Source organism: Lithobates pipiens, unplaced genomic scaffold, assembly GCF_037356315.1.
Source record: "Lithobates pipiens isolate NorthernLeopardFrog02 unplaced genomic scaffold, aLitPip1_a1.2 Scaffold_18, whole genome shotgun sequence".
Lineage (NCBI taxonomy): Eukaryota > Metazoa > Chordata > Amphibia > Anura > Ranidae > Lithobates > Lithobates pipiens.
The window spans coordinates 622,158,708-622,179,762 of NW_027507758.1; the positions used below are offsets into that span (position 1 = coordinate 622,158,708).

Consider the following 21,055-nt stretch of genomic DNA (forward strand, 5'->3'; position numbering starts at 1 on the left):
GAAAGTGACCAGGGGATTACAGGCTGATATCACCCAATCCCCGCCCTACTCTGGACCAATCAGTGAGCAGTATGGGTGGAGGAATGTATTTAGTGTTAATGACCCACCTGTGCTGATCTCTGTAGGAGTGTCCTCCTCTATAAATGTCCCCATTATTCCATCCTCCTCCATAGACTGCTGATCATCTCTCACATACCTCTCTTCTTCTTCTGCTTTAACCTCAAATTCTATGTCGATTGGATCTCCACTCTAAATCAAGAAAATGAAAGAAAATATCATCTGTAAGATATAAGCTTTAATATTGTGACATCACATAAAAATCCACACATTGTATCCACGAGTCTGTGTTTTATAAGCTCCGCCCCACCAACCTTGCAACAGTGAGGGAGGGTGTGATCTTCCTGTGTGGAATCCCGGGAATACAGAGGACGGGGACATCTCTCTGGTGGGTTCCTGGTATTTGGTGGCTCCATCATATCCTTGTGTCCTTCTGAAAACTCCTCCATTACTCCATACTCCTCATCCTCCTCCTTATACTCTTCTTTAACATCAATATTATCATTCCAGAGGTTTCCACTCTGAATATATAATAAAATATTAATTGTAACATTAATTGTGTATAAATCAGAACTACCAATAATTGTCAATCATCTACCTGATGATGGCGAGGGATGGTGTGATCTTCCTGTGTGGAATCCCGGGAATACAGAGGACGGGGACATCTCTCTGCTGGGTTCCCATTACTGGATCCATCTGTAGGAAACACACACACTGACTGAATACATTGTTTCTATGTGTTTATCAGATGATGGGGGATCTAGGTGGAACCTCCGTACTGCTCTCTCCTTTACAATAAAGTCTCCTCTTACCCGGTGATGTGAGGGGCGGCTGATTGTCCATCATGACGTCCTTGTAGAGATCCTTGTGTCCTTCTAAATACTCCCACTCCTCCATGGAGAAATAGACAGTGACATCCTGACACCTTATAGGAACCTGACACACACAATGATACAGTCACCATCCAGACACATCCCTTGTCTGTTACTGGATAATGTCCCAGAATTCCCAGCACCGCTCACCTCTCCTCCATCATCTCTCTGGTGACTTCTAGAATCTTCTTTGTATTTCTCTATTCTATCAGGGAGGGAGGTGGAGGCAATGTGATGGTCATATGATCTCCAGACTTCACAGGAAGAAAAATCTAGATCTGAAGACAAAAAGTAAAATGATAAATGAGAGGAAGGAGGAATTTTTGGGACTTTAAATGAGGTAATAGGGGTCGTTCAAGTCCCCTCCTCCATCCCAGTTTAATATTTAGAAAAAGAAGAAGAGCAGAGGACAGGACTTTACCTGAGGCACAGGGAAGCAGATATACAGATATGGGTAAAAAACAGGCTTTAATAAATTCAAATAATCATATATTTACATATTTATACAGGTAGCTAAATATTAATATTTTATATTTCATCAAGATATGCATTCCAACAAGGAAACATTTTCAAATACATGGAGAACTTGACACCTGAAACACATACATGGTATATAATTAGTGACACATTGAAGTGTCACTTAAAGCGGAGGTCCACCCTAAAGTGGACCTTCCGCTCATCGGAACCCTCCCCCCCTCCGGCGCCACAATTGGCACCTTTCAGGGGGGAGGGGGGTGCAGGTACCTGTACAGTACAGGTATCTGCACCCACTTCCGGGATAGCTCTCTGCGGAAAGGGGCGTAGATTACGCCCCTTTCCGAAAGTCCCCCGCTGCCTGCTGGGAAACACACAGATCCCAGAGGCAGCGGGTCCATCCTTATTGCGCAGCGCGAGTCGCGCATGCGCAGTAGGGAACCGGGAAATGAAGCCGAAAGGCTCCACTTCCTGATTCCCATACCCAAGGTGGCGGCGGCAGCACCCGAGAGACGATCGAGAGATCGGCTTCGGGTGCCGACATCGCAGGCGCGCTGGACAGGTAAGTGTCACTATTTTAAAAGTCAGCAGCTGCAGTATTTGTAGCTGCTGGCTTTTTAAAAAAAAAAAAAAAAACGCGGAGTCCCGGCGGACTCCCGCTTTAAAGAGGAAGTAAACTCTCCCACTCTGATGCTGCTTTTCATTTAGTCCATTATAATAAGTAATTATCAGACTATAGCCACTGTAATCCAGCACAAATCTCATATTACTTACTGTTTAAAGAAACTTTAAAAAACTTGTTTCCAGGGGTTAGGCAGCTCCATCTTAAGTATTGTTTTCTGAGTCCACAGTGGAGTCTATTTCCGCCCTTACATTGAGCACTTCCTGTACTGTTAACCAAGCCTCCTTCTCAATCCAACGTTTCTATGGCAACCCTGCTTCCCTGTTCATAGCGTACTTGTTTATTTCATAGTATTTATTTGTGCCAATGTCTAATGTTTCCCTTTGTCTGACTTATCAGCTTCAGCTGATAATTCTGCAGTAATGGCCAAGTTTAGACTGTATGTGAGGTCACATGGTGTGTAGGAGGAAACTCTGAGTGATTAGCAGAGTTCATTGGTGTGCTGTTGGAAGTCCTGATAACAGATAGATAAGACATAGAGAGTGTGCCTTAAAGTGGAAGTAAACCCATCGATTTAAACAGTTAAAAAAAAAAAAGGCATGCCAAGAATGCTAACTGCACATTGGCTGTGCTCTCAGCCAAAGTATCAAACCATCCAATGGCTGGTGTCATAACAAATCACATGTGCAGCACCATAGCAGTTGAAGATTAAACAGAGGCAAAAATGGCAGCTTCCTTGGCTGAAAACGATAGGGGTTTACTTCCACTTTAAATCAGGGGCGATCTGGGCATGCTCAGTGACTTCATTCTACAGAACAACAAGGATTACAACAATACTAAGCAAGTAAGGAGATATCTACAAGCAGTGTTCATTAGGATTTTTTATGCTGATTTACATGGGACAAAGTTGTGGGGGAGGATTTACAACCACTTTAAAAGGGGGTAATGCAAAAAAGAAAGAATCAGCCAAGAGGGAACATCCATACATGGTTCATAATTATGTATACATAATCGGTAGTTGTAAGCTCTGCGCGTTTCAGGACCTTATAGCCACTCATCAGGAGAAAAAAAAAAAAAACGTAGTGGTCACCTTTAGATAGGGAAGACAATCATATTTTAAATAGTCTAGAAAAAAGCGGGCTAATGTAGAAAATGAAAATCCCCACATATGTACATTTGACCAACAGACTTACATTTGTATTGACACAATGGTGGCGCAGCTAGCGGTGTGACATCCCGGATCAGATGGAGCATATCCGGGCGACAGCAGCCAACACAAACAGCGCCCCCCGAGTGGGTCATGGTGTAGAAAGTGACACTTGTGTGAGCTGGAAGGGGTGGCCCTTAGGGGGACCTCTATAATAAATGGGGAAAAAAAAATGTAGGTGAATGGAAATGTGTGTAAGGAAGTGTTGAGCAGTGTGGGAAAATAAGGCACATGGAAAAAAGGGGAAAAGCTGCTGAAGACAAAGAAAGAAAAGACAGAAAAAGGAAAAAAAAAAATGTAAAGATAAAGGAGGAGAAAAGAAGGGAAGGAAAGAAAAACAGTGGGGAAAAAAACAAAACGGAAGGGGAAATAGCAGAAAAAAGGAGGAACAAAAGACTTTCTACACCATGACCCACTCGGGGGGCTGTTTGTGTTGGCTGCTGGTGCCCGGATGTGCTCCCTCTGCTGCGGGATGTGGCGCACCTAGCTGGCTTGACTCTCATGGCTGTGCCACCATTGTGCCGATACAAATGTAAGTCTGTTGGTCAAATGTACATATGTGGGGGCTTTCATATTCTACATTTGCCCATTTTTTTCTAGACTATTTAAAACATGGTCGTCTCCCCTATCTATAGGTGACCACTAACGTTTTTTTCTCCTGATGAGTGGCTATAAGGTCCCAAAACGCATGGAGATTACAACTACCGATACGTATACGTAATTATCAACCGTGTATGGATATCCATCTTGATTCTTCTCTTCGCTCTGATTCTTTATTTTTTGTATTACCCCCTTTAAGTGACACTTCAATGTGTCACTAATTATATACCATGTATGTGTTTCAGGTGTCAAGTTCTCCATGCATTTGCAAATGTTTCCTTGTTGGAATGCATATCTTGATGAAATATAAAATATTAATATATAGCTACCTGTATAAATAAATATTATTATATAGGATTTATATAGCGCTGACAGTTTACGCAGTGCTTCACAACATTAGGACAGACATTACAATACAATACAATTCCATACAGGGAGGAATCAGAGGGCCCTGCTCATTAGAGCTTACAATCTAGGAGGGAGGGTCAAGTTATACAAAAGGGTAATAGCTGTGGGGGATGAACTCATGGAGAAAATAGTGCACTTGTTAGATGGAGGCAGGATAGGCTTCTCTGAAGAGGAAAGTTTTCAGGGATCGTCTAAAAGTGTATAAATTTGGAGACGTTCTGACAGATTGGGAGTAGTGAATTCCAGAGGATGGGCGAGGCTCGGGAGAAGTCCCGGAGGCGGATATGGGAGGAGGTGATGAGGGAGCTAGAGAGCAGGAGGTCTTGGGAGGAACGAAGTGGGCGATTAGGTTGGTATTTTGAGACTAGGCTAGTGATGTAGCTGGGGGCAGAGTTGTGGATGGCTTTGTAAGTAAGTGTTAGTATTTTTAATTTAATTTGTTGGGCAAGTGGCAACTAATGGAGGGATTGGCAGAGAGGGGTAGCAGACACTGTGCTGTTTGTAAGGTGGATGAGTCTGGCAGCAGCATTCATGATGGACTGAAGGGGGGATAGTCTATTTAAAGGTAAGCCAATCAGGAGGGAGTTGCAGTAGTCAAGGCGAGAGATAACCAGGGAGTGAATCAGGAGCTTTGTGGTTTCATTGGTTAGAAAGGGACGTAGCTTGGAGATGTTGCGGAGGTTGAGGCGTCAAGCTTTGGAAAGTGATTGGATGTGGGGCTGAAAGGAGAGTTCAGAGTCCAGGATAACACCTAGAACCCTGACATGTGGGGATGGGTGGATGGTTGTGCCATTACTCTTGACAGAGAAGTCCGGGGAAGAGGCTCGTGGGGGAGGAAATATTATAAGTTCAGTTTTGGACAAGTTGAGTTTGAGGAAGTGTTGTGACATCCATACAGATATGTCTGTTAGTAAGTTGGTGATGCGTGAGGAGACTGATTGAGTGAGTTGAGGGGTGGAGAGATAGATTTGTGTGTCGTCAGCGTAGAAATTATATTGAAAGCCATGAGAGGCTATCAGCTGACCCAGGGAAGAGGTGTAGATTGAAAATAAAAGAGGTCCAAGAACAGAACCTTGGGGGACTCTGACGGAGAAGGGAAGAGGAGTGGCGGAAGTAGAATTGTAAGTGACAGTGAAGGTGCGTTGGGATGGGTAGGATGAGAGCCACTGAAGAGCAGAGTCACGAAGAAATGGGAGTAAAGTTTTTTTGAGGAGAAGGGGGTGGTCAACCGTGTCAAAGGCAGCTGAAAGATCCAGAAGTAGGAGTACAGAATAGTGTCCGTTGGTTTTTGCAGTTAGTAGGTCATTTGTGAGTTTTAAGAGAGCAGTTTCTGTGGAGTGTTTAGGGCGAAATCCAGATTGAAGGGGATCAAGGTGGTTATTCTTAATGAGGTGGTCACTTGGTTGTAAACTAGGCGTTCAAGGCAAAGGGGAGCAAGGAGATAGGGCGTAGGTTAAGATTGGTAGGGTCCAAGGATGGCTTTTTAAGTATAGGGGTGACCAGTGCATGCTTTAGAGCATTGGGGAAAATGCCAGAGGTGAGGGAGAGATTGAAGATGTGGGTTAAAGAGTGTAGGATAGATTCAGAGGGAGACCGTAGTGTTTGAGAGGGAATAGGGTCCAGGGGGCAGGTGGTAAGGTGGGCGTTGGAAAGAAGCAACTTCGTCTGTCGTAACAGATTTGAATAAGGGGAGTGTCAATTGTATTTATCGATATGGGGTCTTAACGGGGGGAGATACCTGTAGAGTGGAGATTTCATCACGGAATTGTATCAATCTTGTTTTTTAAGTGATTAGCAATCTCCTGGGCAGTGAGTGAGTCAGTGGGTGGAGGCTGTGGAGGATGAAGTAGAGAGTTGAAGTTGGAGAAACGTTTCCTGGGACTGGATGAGAAGGTGTTAAGAGTTGTAAAATAGGTCTGCTTGGCAGTGTGGAGGAAAGAATAGTATTTTTGGAGGGCAGATTTGTATTGGTTGAAATCTTTGAGAGACTAAGCCCTTGTACACACGGTCGGAGATTCCGACAACCAAATCCGTTGGATTTTGTCCGAAACCGTTGTATACACACGGTTGGACGAAGTTGTCAGAAAATCCGATCGTTCAGAACGTGATGACGTTATTTTGTTGCGACGGGACTACGTTCAGGCTAGTAGCCAATAGCTTTGATGTAGGAATTTGATCTGAGCATGCGTGGCACTTTGTCCGATCGGAATTCTCTACACATGATCGGAGTATGTCCGATCGGAGCATTTTGTCAGAAAATATTTCCGGCAAGTTGGTCCGACGGATATTCCGACAGAAACAGTCCGATGCAGACCACACACAGTCGGAATATCCGACAAAATGCTCCGATCGGACACATTCCGACGGAATATCTGACCGTTTGTACAAGGGCTTAGGCCGCGTACACACGGGCGGACTGTCTGACGGACTTGGTCCGCTGAAACTTGTTTCAGCGGACAATCCGATCGTGTGTGGGCTTCAGCGGACTTTTTCAGCGGACAGTCTGGCGGACTAAGGCCGCGTACACACGGGCGGACTGTTCGCCCAACTTAGTTTGTCAAACAATCCGACAAACAGTCCGCTCAAAATTTGCATGAGCGGACTTGACCACACACGATGAACGAACAGTCCGCTGAAAGCGTGCGCGATGACGTGAACGGCACGTACGACGGGACTAGAAAAACGACGTCCTATACACTGCAATGCAACCTTCAGCGTGTAAATCCTTTCTGAGCATGCGCGGAACTTAGTTTGACGAACAAGCCTACACACGAGCGGACTGTCCGCTCAAACCAAGTTTCAGCGGACTGTCTTACGGGAATTCCGAAAAACTTTGTTCGTCAGACTGTCCGCTGAAACTGTCCGCTGAAGCCCACACACGAGCGGACTGTCCGCTGAAACACTGTTCAGCGGACAAAGTTGGGCGAACAGTCCGCCCGTGTGTACGCGGCCTAAGTCTTTCGGAATTTCCGTAATATTGTCCGTCCAAACTTGGTTTCAGCGGACAGTCCGCTCGTGAGTAGGCTAGTTCGACGGACTAAGTATGGCGCATGCTCAGAAAGGATTTACACGGCGAAAGGTTGCATTGCAGTGTATTGGACGTCGTATATCTAGTCCCGTCGTATGTGCTGTACACGTCATCGCGCAAGCTTTCGGCGGACTGTCTGTTCATCGTGTGTGGTCAAGTCCGTTCATTCGAAAGTAGGACGGACTGTCTGTCGGATTGTCTGACGGACTTAGTTGGGCAGACAGTCCGCCCGTGTGTACGCAGCCTTAGTCTTGTTTTTTGAGAAGTTTAGTGTCATCCGTTTGACAGGGTTGTAGGGGGTCGAGGCCTGATTCTGCGTGTAGTGAGGGGAGCGAGCTTGTTCAGGGTGGAGGACAGGAGTTTATTGTAGATGGAAGTGGCCTGGTTGGGGCAGGACAGGGGAGAGATTTTGTCATAGAGGTGGTCAGTAGCAGAATAGAGGTGAGAACAGTAGAAGTTGCGAAAGTTTCGAAAGTCGCAAAAAGTTTCAAAAGTTGCGAAAGTTTCTATGGGTGATGGTTAGGCGATTGGAGGGAAAGGTGTTGGAAGACAGGGAGAGAGAGAGAGAAACTAATAAGGTGATGGTCAGAGAGAAGAAAAGGATTATTTGAGAAGTTGCATGGATTGCAAAGGTAGGAGAATACAAGGTCAAGGGTGTTGGCATCAGAGTGAGTGGAAGCCTGTACCCATTGCTTCAGGTTAAATGAAGAGGTTAGACTAATGCCGCGTACACACGGGCGGACTGTATGGCCTACTTAGTCCACCGAAACACATTTCAGCGGACAGTCCGCTCGTGTGTGGGCTTCAGCGGACTTTTTCAGCGTGCAGTCTGGCGTACTAAGAATTTCGGATTTTTCGAAATTCTGTCCGTCGTACTCGCATTTCGGCAGACAATCCGGCCGTGTGTATGCCAGTCCGCCGTACTTTTGAAATGAGCGGACTTTTCCCGCCCGGAGAAAAGTCCGCACATTTCGAGCGGGTATCCAGGTAGGCGGGGGCCCCGCCGCCTGGTATGGACTTAGAGGGGAACCCCAACGCCGAAAAAAATCGGCGTGGGGGTCCCCCCCAAGTCCACAATAGACCCTTGTCCGAGCACGCTACCCGGCCGGCCAGGAAAGGGGGGCGAGCGAGCACCCCCCCCCCCTCCTGAGCCGTACCAGGCCGCGTGCCCTCAACATGGGGGGTGCCCTGGGGAAGGGGGGGCCGCGCGGCCCCCCACCCCAAAGCACCTTGTCCCCATGTTGATGAGGACAAGGGCCTCTTCCCGACAACCCCTTGCCGTTGGTTGTCGGGGTCTGCGGGCGGGGGGCTTATCGGAATCCGGGAGCCCCCTTTAATAAGGGGGCCCCCGGATACCGGCCCCCCACCCTATGTGAATGAGTATGGGGTACAATGTACCCCTACCCATTCACCTGTAAAATAAAAGTACAAAAAAAAACACAACACACGAGATAAAATACTTTATTGCACAGCTCCGGGGGTCTTCCGTCTTCGGGGGTCTTCTCGCCGGACTCCTCCGCTATCTTCTTGTAGCTCTTTTGCTAGCGGAGGAGTCCGGCTTTCTTCCTCGCCGCCGGCCTCTTCTCCCGACTTCGGGGGTCTTGTCCCCCTCTTCGGTTCTTCTGACGGGCCACCGCGCCTTCTTATAGCTCTTTTACAGGCGGTGGCCCGGTCTTCTGTCGCCGCCGCCTTCCGTTCTTCTTCTCCAGGAGATGTTGACTCGACGATCTCTCCGGCCACAATGCCAGGGCCGCGCTGCGCGGCCACTTATATAGGGACAAGGGGCGGTGTCACATGGCTTTATGTCACATGGGTTGGTCACATGGGTTGATGTCACATGGGGACTATGACATCGTAAGGGGGCGGGGTCACCATGTGACACCAACCCATGTGACATAAAGCCATGTGACACCGCCCCTTGTCCCTATATAAGTGGCCGCGCAGCGCGGCCCTGGCATTGTGGCCGGAGAGAGCGTCGAGTCAACATCTCCAGAAGGAGAAGGAGAAGAAGAAGAACGGAAGGCGGCGGCGACAGAAGACCGGGCCACCGCCTGTAAAAGAGCTAGAAGAAGGCGCGGTGGCCCGGCAGAAGAACCGAAGAGGGGGACAAGACCCCTGAAGTCGGGAGAAGAGGCCGGCGGCGCGGAAGAAAGCCGGACTCCTCCGCTAGCAAAAGAGCTACAAGAAGATAGCGGAGGAGTCCGGCGAGAAGACCCCCGAAGACGGAAGACCCCCGGAGCTGTGCAATAAAGTATTTTATCATGTGTTGTGTTTTTTTTGTACTTTTATTTAACAGGTGAATGGGTAGGGGTACATTGTACCCCATACTCATTCACATAGGGTGGGGGGTCGGTATCCGGGGGGCCCCCTTATTAAAGGGGGCTCCCGGATTCCGATAAGCCCCCCGCCCGCATACCCCGACAACCAACGGCCAGGGTTGTCGGGAAGAGCACATTGCACATTTTTTCCCATTTGGTTCATAACCTATGAGAGGCAATATATATGTTTATTGTATTTAGTTATAAGTAATGTCTTATGGTTTATTTAGTCATAAGTTTGGTGTGCTAGAATAATAGATCACAAGATACACTTCTTTAAGGCAGAGTGGTTTACATCCTAATAGAAATATTAGGGATTGCGCAGTTCTCTTCTTTTTCTTTGTCTTTATATGTATATTACACTTTGGGTATATATTAGAATTGCTGCATCACACGTTTTCGTTAAGTATACACTGTAGCGCAGATTTCCTCTTCCTTTTTTTCTTTGTCGGGAAGAGGCCCTTGTCCTCATCAACATGGGGACAAGGTGCTTTGGGGTGGGGGGGGCCGCGCGGCCCCCCCTTCCCCAGGGCACCCCCCCATGTTGAGGGCACGCGGCCTGGTACGGCTCAGGAGGGGGGGGGGGGCGCTCGCTTGCCCCCCTTTCCTGGCCGGCCGGGTAGCGTGCTCGGACAAGGGTCTGTTGTGGACTTGGGGGGAACCCCCACGCCGATTTTTTTCGGCGTTGGAGTTCCCCTTTAAGTCCATACCAGGCAGCGGGGCCAGCGAAGTCTCCTTCGCGGGCCCCGCCTACCTGGAGACGCGCTCGAAATGAGCGGACTTTCCTCCGCGTGTGTGGGCGAGTCCGTTCATTTCAAAAGTAGGGCGGATAGTACGGCGGACTTAGTACGCCGTATTAGTCCGCTCAAAAAGTGTGGGCAAGTAGCCCGTTCGGAAATTCCGACGGACAGTCTGGCATACTTTTCCGCCAGACTAAGTACGTCATACAGTTTGACCGTGTGTACGCGGCATAAGAAGTTTAGAAGTAGCAGGAGTGTTTGTATTAACAAGGATTTTGAAATCACAGAGGATTGTGGGAATTTCCGAAGAGAGAAAGTAGGGTAGCCAGGCAGAAAACTCATCAAGGAAAGTAGATAATGATCCAGGGGGGTGGTAGATCACAGAAATTCTTAGGGAAGTTGGAGAGAATAGACGTATACAGTGAGCTTCAAATGATGAGAGGGAAAGAGAGGGAGGGGAGTGAATAACCTGGAAGGTGCTTTGGGGGGATAGGAGAAATCCCACTCCACCTCCCTTGTGTCCATTAGGCCTAGGGGAGCGAGTCCAATGAAGGCCACCCTGGGAGAGGGAAGCAGGAGAAGGGGTGTCATATTTGTGGAGCCAGATTTCGGCGAGAGCAAGTAGATTAAAGGAATTAGGGACAAAGAGGTCATGAACAGCGGTGAGTTTGTTGCAGACAGAGCGAGCGTTCCAGAGGGCACAGGAGAGGGGGAGGCTGGCGTTGGTAAGAAGAGGAATGGAGACTAAATTGCGTAGATTGCGACTACTGCCAGAGGTTGTAGGGTGATGGTGATGAGTGTGTTGGGTATAATTAAAAAAGGGAGGCCCAGGGTTTGTGGAAATATCTCCAGAGGTTAGGAGAAGCAGAAAAGTAAGGGAGGATATGAGAATAGGATTTGTATGGGGGGGGACATCCTTCAGTATCTTGGGAGGTTTGTTAGCAAGGTCGGACCGTGTTGTCGGATAATCCGACCGTGTGTGGGCTCCTTCGGACTGTTTATCCAACCGACAAAGTTTTAGAGCTGGGCTATAAAATTTTCCGACAACATGATCCGATCGGACTTTGATCGTTTGTAGAGAATTCCGATCGGACAAAGTGCCACGCATGCTCAGATCAAATTACAAGACCAAAGCTATTGGCTACTAGCCTGAATGTAGTCCCGTCATAATGAAATAACGTCATCACGTTCTGAACGATCGGATTTTCCGACAACTTTGTCGGACTGTGTGTATGCAACACCAGTTTCAGACAAAATCTGACAGATTTGGTTGTCGGAATGTCCGACCATGTGTACAAGGGCTTAGAGTTAGAAAGAGGTGATGAGTGCAGAAGTAGGGAGAGGGGAGACGTGAGGGTGATATCTACAGCTTGTGAGGTGGAGCAGGGGGGTGAAAAAAAGTGAGTTTGAGGAGAGAGGCTGCAATTGTGAAAAGGAGGAGGAGAGGTAAAGGGTGCATTTTTGAGAGAGGAAGGTGAGATCATTTGGAAAGGAGTTCACCTGCAGTCGGCTGTGGCTAGCTTTGTGCAAATTGCTGAAGCTAGCAGAGCAAGACTTTTCACACCACAATCAAACTGCAAGAGGAGCAAGAGGCCAAAATTGTAAAGATAAGGGAACCCATCATTTAGGTAAGACTTAATAGCTAAATAAACATTGAAATAATGTGAGCATGGCTACTGATTGAGTTGAAACAGCGGTGACAAACACATTTACCAAATATGCATTCAGTCAGTCAATGTTCAGTTTAGAGGACATGGGAGTATAAACGCAGATTTACCTATGAAGAGAGAAGTAAATGTTCAGATGGATGTTGCAAGAGCAGAATTGCCACTTATTTAAAGAACCCCCTGTATATGCAGCCCCCTGTATGTGTTCCCCCATAAAGAAGGCCTTGTTTTTATACTGTGTTGGGTGTGGGTTGAATCTGGCAATTAATCAATCCGGAGGTAATATTAGGCACACAGCTAGCTAGCAATATTTAAATTTATTAAAGCCAGTTTTTTACCCAAATCTACACATCTGCTTCGTAAATGTAAATGAAATTCCCAGAATCCTCCTCAACTCTCCGGTCAGGTCTGTGTTTTATTAATAGAGATAAGAGTGATGTCATGTGACCTCCCAGAATCCTCCTCACCTCTCCGGACAGGTCTGTGTTTTATTAATAGAGATAAGAGTGATGTCATGTGACCTCCCAGAATCCTCCTCACCTCTCTTGCTAGAGGTTAAAAATCATGCATCATTACATACAACACAGGACAAACAGCCCCACTTTGCCAAGGTCTGCCCACATCCTAAAAGCATCAGACAGTAGAAAAGAAAGAAAAAAAAAAAATAAAAGAGTCAGATGGAGGAACATTGGGAGGAGGAGCTGTGAGGTCAGTGTGATGTCATAGGATGTGCTGATTCTGATTGGAGGGACAGTGGCAGGAGGAGCTGTGAGGTCAATGAACATGAAGTTAGTTAAGCAAGCCCCAGGAGGCAGTGGAGGACAGAAAAGCCTGGTGCGCTATGGTCCATGAGGTCAAAGAGTCAGATACGACTAAATGATTGAACAACAATGGAGGGACATTGTGAGGACAGTGTGATATCATAGGACATATATATATTCTGGATGGAGGGACATTTGGATGGGGAGATTTGAGGGGTCCTCTATATAAGGCTCCAGTGCAAATCAAATCATTGTTCCTGGGTGTGTCCCTCCTCTCCTAAACTGAAGAGTGAACCTTGACCTTTACCATACAGAAATCTGTCAGGAATGTGTGAAAGTAAGCCCTCATGTGATCAGGTGACGTGCGGAGGAACGGAGTGTAAATAGCAGACAATTTTCCCCAGAGCTCCTAATGGTGGGGATGGATTTTGCTGAGTGCTGGTGCCAAGTTTCCACCCCCCAGGATCACTGCAGGTGTGGAGAAAAGCTGTGTAAGAGGATATGGAGGAGAGATGAGGAGGAGATCCAGGAATCAGGATAAAGGTCAGGACAAGCAACAGACGAGCGCATCCAAGAGATGAAGCCGGGGTCACTACACAGAAAATCAATCCAAGGAAACAACAGGCAGGACGAGGAATAGCAAGAAGGAGCTCAGAGACAAATGAGAATATTGCTCAGCCAATGGGAGATGATCTCAGCATGACTTACATAATGAAGGAGATGAGGGGGAGGGGAGGAAGTCACTTATGGTGACCATAGAGACATGGAAATTCAGCTGGTTCAGCAGGGATCGGTCACATTTCCATCCATGTGTGGTCACTGCCGGATAAAAGTCACTCCATCAGCGGCTGCAGCCAATAGCTTCATCAGTGATCTGTGTATTCTGAGAGCAGAGGAGCGCCCCCCCATTGTCAGAATACAATAGTGCAGCGGGGAGGATTCCCCCATCCCCCTCCAATGTGTGGATGGGGGAATCACTTCTGTTTTTCTCACTTAATTCGCTAGGGTTGCAATCTTTTCTTCATGTCAAACCCAAACACTTTAGCGACGCAAAGCAATTTTGTATATAGTAAACACTATAGGATTGCAAAAGACCTTAAAAACCTTATAGGCTTATAAGAAACTGATGGGCATTGATTGGCAGCACTGGTGGGCATTGATGGGTGGACTGTGGGCACTGGTAGGTGGCGCTGGTGGCACTGGTGGGTGGCACAGTGGGCACTGGCAGGTGACACTGGTGGGCACAGCGGTGGCTTTCTGAGTGAGGGACCGATGACCAGCTTTCCCCCCCCCCTCACGCTGTCAACTTCTGTTTACATCACGTGATCAGCCGTCATTGGCTGACAGCTGTTCAAGTGGTAAGGGGCCGGGATCGACCCCTTACTCTGATCTGTGATCAGTCGAATCTCATAGACTTGGTGATCACAGATCGTGCCGTGCGTGACTCGCAGGGTTGTGCAGACAGCGCTTGCTCAGGACGACATCCATGGACGCCCTCCCGGCAATTGAGGCCCTTGCTGCAGCCGTTTTTTCGGCTATAGCGCGGGCGGCAAATACCGTATTTATCGGCGTATAACACACTTTTTTCCCCTTAAAATCAGGGGAAAATTGTGGGTGCGTGTTATTCGCCGATCCCCCACCGTTTCTCCGCGGCTTTTGCCTATTTTCTACCGCACTCTGCCATTTTCGGGGGCTTTCGGCTAAGAACGGCCGAGTGGGCCAAAAATAGCCGAGAAAGGCCGAGAGCGGCTGAAAATAGCCAAAAGTCGCCAAGAGCTACCGAGTGCCGCTGAGATACGCAGGACAACCACTCTGTATCTCGCCGGCGCCACTTTTAAACGGCAAGCCGGCAAAGACACTGTGACAAGGCTGCAAATGACTGACAAGGCTGCAAATGATACTGATAAGGCTGCATTGATGTGCATTCAAATGTAAGTTTTTTTTATTAAACGTCCTTCCTAAACTTATACGCCGATAAATACAGTAGTTATTTTTTTTTACATTACAAAACTTAAAAATGATAGCAAATGATGAAAAACCACCAAAAAATTTTTTTTTAATTTGTAATTGCTTGCAATGCTGTATAGACCATTTATATACCCTTAATGAGCCCATGATCCAATACACCACTAGCATTGCCGTTAGCCAAAGTAGAATTGGAATTTGACCCATATGTTGTTAGATTTAAACCAGATGACCCCCACCATTCAGCTTCACCCCAGACTTGATCAAACATAGGTTGCATGAAATTTAGTATCTGACTTTTTTACATTTCCTCATCATATGCTCATTATGGGATCCATAGTAAAAGCACCGACACTGAGGTAGATACAAGTACACTGCTGCTCTCCCCGCTGCTGCTGCTACTCACGCTGGTCTCACAGAATTTCCTGAAATAGTTAAATAATACAGTTTTTTTGTGCTTTGGGAGGGTCTTATGATGTTCTCTTAAATAAACGCTCCTAGACTCGAACGTGGCAAAACCGTGACTAAACGTGGCAAAACCGTGACTAAACGCGGCATGCTAAACGGGCATTTTTAAACGCCGGTTTCAAGCGGTCAAAAAAAAAAAATCATTCAGAAGAGGTCGCCTCAGCGCCTTGTGTACATTAGGCCTCCATCAGTGGAGGGGTCGGATGGGCATTCCGCTGCACGTTGACGCCACGCCCCCAGGCCCGGGGTGCATGACGTCGATCTGACATCAGTGCGCTGGCTTCCTGGGCTTTACATCTGGCGTTTTGGATGAGTGAGTGTGTTTGGCGCTATTCGCTGGGCGGTTATCGCTCGGGATGGCGCCTTCCCTCTCTCCCATACCTGCCGGCATGACGTTGGTGGCAAACAATGGTTGCAGTGGAGTATTCATACTTCCACTGTTTGAACAGGCACTCTCTGGGTTTATCATGCACGGCTATCTCACATACATGCACATTCACTTAAAGAGGAAGTAAACCCTGATGAGTTTACTTCCTCTTTCACTCCCTGCAAAGGCAAAGCATAATGGACTGCTGTGCATCGCATAGTAGCCCATTATGTGTCACTTACCTGACACGGGAGCCAGCGAAGTCACCGCTGTCCCCTGTAGTCCGCCGCATCCATGTTCTCGGTGGGTCTCGCAGCTCCGCCGCTGTCATTCGGTGAAGCCGCGATGACGTCACTCCCGCGCATGCGCACGGGAGCCGAGACGCACGGCATCTTCGTTATCGAGGATGCCACGCTCAGTGCGCCTGCATGCCGCTGTCTACGGCGCATGCGCCGTAGACAGCGGTGCCCGTCTTCGGGCAAATATCTCCTAAACCGTATAGGTTTGGGAGATATTTCTTGGACCTACAGGTAAGCCTTAACCACTTAAGGACCAGGCCTCTTTTTCAGACTTGGTGTTTACATGTTTTAAACAGTTTTTTTTGCTAGAAAATTACTTAGAACCCCCAAACATTTTATATTGTTTTTTTTCTAACACCCTAGAGAATAAAATGGCGGTCATTGAAATACTTTTTTTCACACCGTATTTGCGCAGCGGTCTTACAAGCGCACTTTTTTGGGAAAAAATTCACTTTTTTGAATAAAAAAATAAGACAACAGTAAAATTAGCCCAATTTTTTTTTATATTTTGAAAGATAATGGTACGCCGAGTAAATTGATACCCAACATGTCACGCTTCAAAATTGCGCCCGCTCGTGGAATGGCGTCAAACTTTTAGCCTCAAAAATCTCCATAAGCGACATTTAAAAAATTCTACAGGTTGCATTTTTTGCGTTACAGAGGAGGTCTAGGGCTAGAATTATTGCTCTCGCTCTACCGATCGCGGCGATACCTCACATGTGTGGTTTGACCACCGTTTTCATATGCGGGCGCTACTCACGTATGCGCTCGCTTCTGTGCGCAAGCTCATCGTGACGGGGTGTTTTTTAAAAAAAAAAAAATTTTCTTATTTATTTTAATTGATTTTATTTATTTTTACACTGTTTAAAAAAAAAAAAATGGATCACTTTTATTCCTATTACAAGGAATGTAAACATCCCTTGTAATAGAAAAAAGCATGACAGGTCCTCTTAAATATGAGATCTGGGGTCAAAAAGTCCTCACATCTCATATTTGGGCTAAAATGCAACAAAAAATAAAATAAAAAAGAAAATCTGACATTTAAAAAAAATATACACCTTTAAGAGGTATGGGCGGAAGTGACGTTTTGAAGTCGCTTCCGCCCTCCTATGGTATAGAGACGAGTGGGGGCCATCTTAGCCTCACTTGTCTCTATGCCCAGAAGATGAAAGGACCCGATCGCCTCCGCCGCTACCGACGGCTCCGGTAAGCAGTGGAAGGTGCGGGAGGGCGGCGGAAGGGGGGGGTGGCACCTCTCCCGCCGCCGATAGCGGTGATCTCGCGGCGAATCTGCCGCGGAGACCACCGTTATCGTACAGCCGTCTGCCGCCTGAAGAGATGGATATGTCGGTTGTGGCAGCAGCTGCTGCCGTTACCGAGATATCCCTCTTCAAAAATAGGACGTACATCGGCGTGCGGCGGTCGGCAAGTGGTTAATCTAGGCTTACCTGTAGGTCAAAGTGGTTTGTAAGGGTTTACAACCACTTTAAGAGGCAATTTTCATCTTTCATCCCTGCTCTTTTAGTTTTTTTGCCTTTGTAGTTTTTTTATCTCCATTCATCCTTTCATCCATCTAATTTAGTTTAGGCACAATATCAACAATATATCAACAATATTGGTCTTTCCTTTATAGTGTCTGTGTTTTTTTCACATTCTATTCCACATTTACGTTTACTTCCCACATCTTTTACCACTTTCCTACAATAGATTTGGATTACTGCTCCACCAGTAATATAATAATATCTCACATACTGCTCATATATTCATACACACTTTTATATTCATTTATAAATGTATTCATTCACAAACCATGCACATACATGGATTTTGGTGGGGTCCACTCCCCCAGTCACACCTCACCCTTCAGGATTCCCCGTTGCTTTTCCATTGTTTTTGCCACCTCTGCTCCCATGGGAGACAATTGAGTGAGTGAGTGACTTGTAGAACGCTACCTATGCAAACTGAATCGCCTCAGGGCACTTTCTTGCCACCAGAGTCCATCTGCGGCTTTGTGTGGTCCTTTTACCCCGTAAGGTCCTGACACGCTTACAAACACATACAACATTGACATACACAAACACATATTAAGGCCAGTTTTTTTTTAAGACAAGGTCTAATTAACCTACCAGCATGTCTTTGGAGCAGCTTCGCCTTGGCATCCACCGCCGCACTCCACGTTTATTGTTGACCTGTAAGTATGGGTGAATGTTCCATCACTCCAAAGACATGCTGGTAGGTTAAATAGACCTTGTCTAAAAAAAAAAAAAAAATGGCCTTAATATGTGTGTATGTGTATGTCAATGTTGTATGTGTTTGTAAGCATGTCAGCACCTTACGGGGTAAAGGACCACGCAAAGCCGCAGATGGACTCTGGTGGCAAGAAAGCGCCCTGAGGCGGTTCAGCTCGCATAGGTAGCGCTATACAAGTCACTCATTCATTCCCCATCTTATGTGTGTTCAGTTTACTCACTGTTCACCTTTCAATTCTTTAGACATCCCTACAGCGTCTGCTCCTGATGAGTGACAGTTAGTCACGAAACGCGTCGAGATATAGATGCTACAATCATGGTTATACATCCAGTTGTTTGAGCTAACAATGCTGCTACCTTATGTTTACAGTCAGTGACTATTTTATCACTATTGTATGGGATGTCATATACAATTGTATCTTATGTTTACGTATTTATATTGCATATTATAAATTATGCAACTCAACTTTAGATGGCTTGCGGGTCTCAATGTATCTCTGTTCCAGTAATGTATTGTATGTTGTATTGTATTGTATTGTATGTTGTATTTATGGAATAAAATGAATTTGGATAACTTTTAGTGCCTCCTTGCTCTCCAGCTGCATGCTTCACTCAAAGGCCTAAACCCTTTTCTCTCTTTTTGCTGCCCAAAAGCCGGGATGGAGTTACCTCTGATTTCTACTTCAGAGGCCTCATTTAAAGTCCCAAACTCTTTTCTTTTTCATTATGTACATTAGGCCTTACCTTCCCTGGTGCATGCCCGAGATCGCACTTTCTTCACTCCTGCACTCAGCGTCCCCTGAGCCAGCATCATCATCATCCTCCTCCTCCCCGCACACTTGATGAGAACCGTACATAGCCACCGCAACAACTCTGTACAATGGAATCGCCCGGCTCCTCCTAGCCCCTGCGCCCAGCAGTAGGGACATACCGATATACTGTATCTGTCCACACAGTGCCCCAGCGCTGAAGCAATTGGACTTTCCCCGGCCACACTCCCTATACGTTAGGGGGTTAGCAAGGGAGCGTCTGAAAAGTTCAGTATAATGTTAAGTCGGCACTTTGAGAGCTGCTGCTGCCGTGTGAAGCTTCTCAGCCACAGCCCGGCGTGAATAACGTGTCCGGTATCACGCAGCCTGAAATCCGGACACAGGATTCAATTCCCGTACTGTCCGGGTGAATTCTATAGAGGTGGCAACCCTACAGCTCTGGCTGAACGATAAAACTGAAACGCAAGATATATTAATCATCAACTGATCTCCCCCCCCCTGAAGGGGTTAATCTACATATTACCTCCTCTGCCACCAGATCCAGCAGTGTCTTCTCTCTACGTCTCACTAAATAGAACGTCATGCCTGTACCTAACATCACTTCCTGTCTGTCCCTGACATCACTTCCTGTCTGTATTCCATAGAGACTTCCTGTCTGGGTAGAAGTGAGATCACCACCTTGTGGAGCTCAGAGGAACTGCAGCTCAAGAAACGTCTCGTAGTGTGCACATGGGCTTGTGCGGTGTGTACGTAATGTATATCCTTCCCCTTTCTCTCCTCTCTTTGACCCCTTTCACACTGGAGGCGTCTTTCAGGAGCTTTAGCGCTAAAAAATAGCATCTGTAAAGCACTGAAAAAAGCCTCAGCTGGAAACTGGGGCGCTGCGCTGGCCGGGCGTCACAAAAAGTCCTTCTTTACTGCGCTATAGGAGTGGTGAATACACCGCTCCTATAGTGCCCCTGTACCAATGGGCAGCGCCATTGTACCACCAGCACAGCAGCGTTTTGCAGGCAGTTTTAACCCCTTTTCGGCCCAAAAAGAGTCGCTAAAACGACGCCCGAGCAACAAGAGGCGGAGCCCTGAGTGTGTATGAAGAGGCGGAGCTCTGAGTGTGTTCAAAGACGAGGAGCTCTGAGTGTGAAGAGGCGGAGCTGAGTGTGTATGAAAAGGCATAGCTCTGAGTGTAAAGAGGCGCACCCCTGAGTGTAAAGAGGCGGAGCTCTGAGTGTGTATGAAGAGACGGAGCTCTGAGTGTGAAGAGGTGGAGCTCTGAGTGTGTATAAAGAGGCGGAGCTCTGAGTGTGAAGAGGCGGAGCTCTGAGTGTGAAGAGGCGGAGCTCTGAGTGTGTATAAAGAGGCGGAGCTCTGAGTGTATGAAGAGGCAGCGCTCTGAGTATGTATGAAGAGGCGGAGCTCTGAGTGTGTATGAAGAAGCGGATCCCTGAGTGTGAAGAGGCGGAGCTCTGAGTGTGTATATAGAGGCGGAGCTTTGAGTGTATGCAGAGGCGGAGCCTGAGTGTATATGAAGAGGCGGAGCTCTGTGTATGAAGAGGCGAAGCTCTGAGTGTATGAAGAGGAGGAGCTCTGAGTGTGTATGAAGAGGCGGAGCTCTGTGTATAAAGAGGCGGAGCTCTGAGTGCATGAAGAGGCGGAGCTCTGAGTGTGTATGAAGAGGAGGAGCTCTGAGTGTGTATGAAGATGTTGGTGACACTGGTAGATGAAAAGCTGGGAGTCATATTGGTCTGGTGAGTGGGGAAGCACCACTAAGGGGGCGCCCTCACCATCACGTGTGTAAGAGGTGGAAGAAGGCGTGGCTACACTACAGCTGCCACAGTTTGGAGCACCGAGAACTTTACACCTTATCAACTTTTCATTGATTGGTGGGTTTTTTGAACAAAGTTTGTTGAAGTAGATACAAAGTGGAAGAAGTGGACTTGCAGAGAAAACTATATTGAGTACAAAATATCGTATGATTACATGAATTCGCACAGGATTTTAGTTTATTTAATATAGCAGCAAATATGAGATGAACCACTTCAATACCGGGCACTTTCCCCCCTTCCGGCCCAGGCCAATTTTCAGCTTTCGGCGCTGTTTAAATAACAATTGCGCGGTCGTGCTACGCTGTGCCCAAACAGAATTTTTATCATTTTCTTCCCACAAATAGAGCTTTCTTTTGGTGG

The 21,055-nt window shown here is 47.0% G+C and overlaps 1 protein-coding gene across 1 annotated transcript in view; it reads right to left on the reverse strand.

The window, feature by feature from the left end:
- The window catches only part of LOC143986857 (uncharacterized), a 154,388-nt gene that overhangs the window by 81,695 nt on the left and 51,638 nt on the right, over positions 1 to 21,055 (reverse strand). The window contains exons 12-17 of the mRNA XM_077485264.1: positions 18,847 to 19,105; positions 1,080 to 1,207; positions 870 to 993; positions 656 to 753; positions 372 to 578; positions 108 to 249 (exon numbers count right to left, since the gene is read on the reverse strand). Coding sequence (XP_077341390.1) covers positions 108 to 249; positions 372 to 578; positions 656 to 753; positions 870 to 993; positions 1,080 to 1,207; positions 18,847 to 19,105 — 958 coding nt within the window. The remainder of the gene's footprint in view (positions 1 to 107; positions 250 to 371; positions 579 to 655; positions 754 to 869; positions 994 to 1,079; positions 1,208 to 18,846; positions 19,106 to 21,055) is intronic.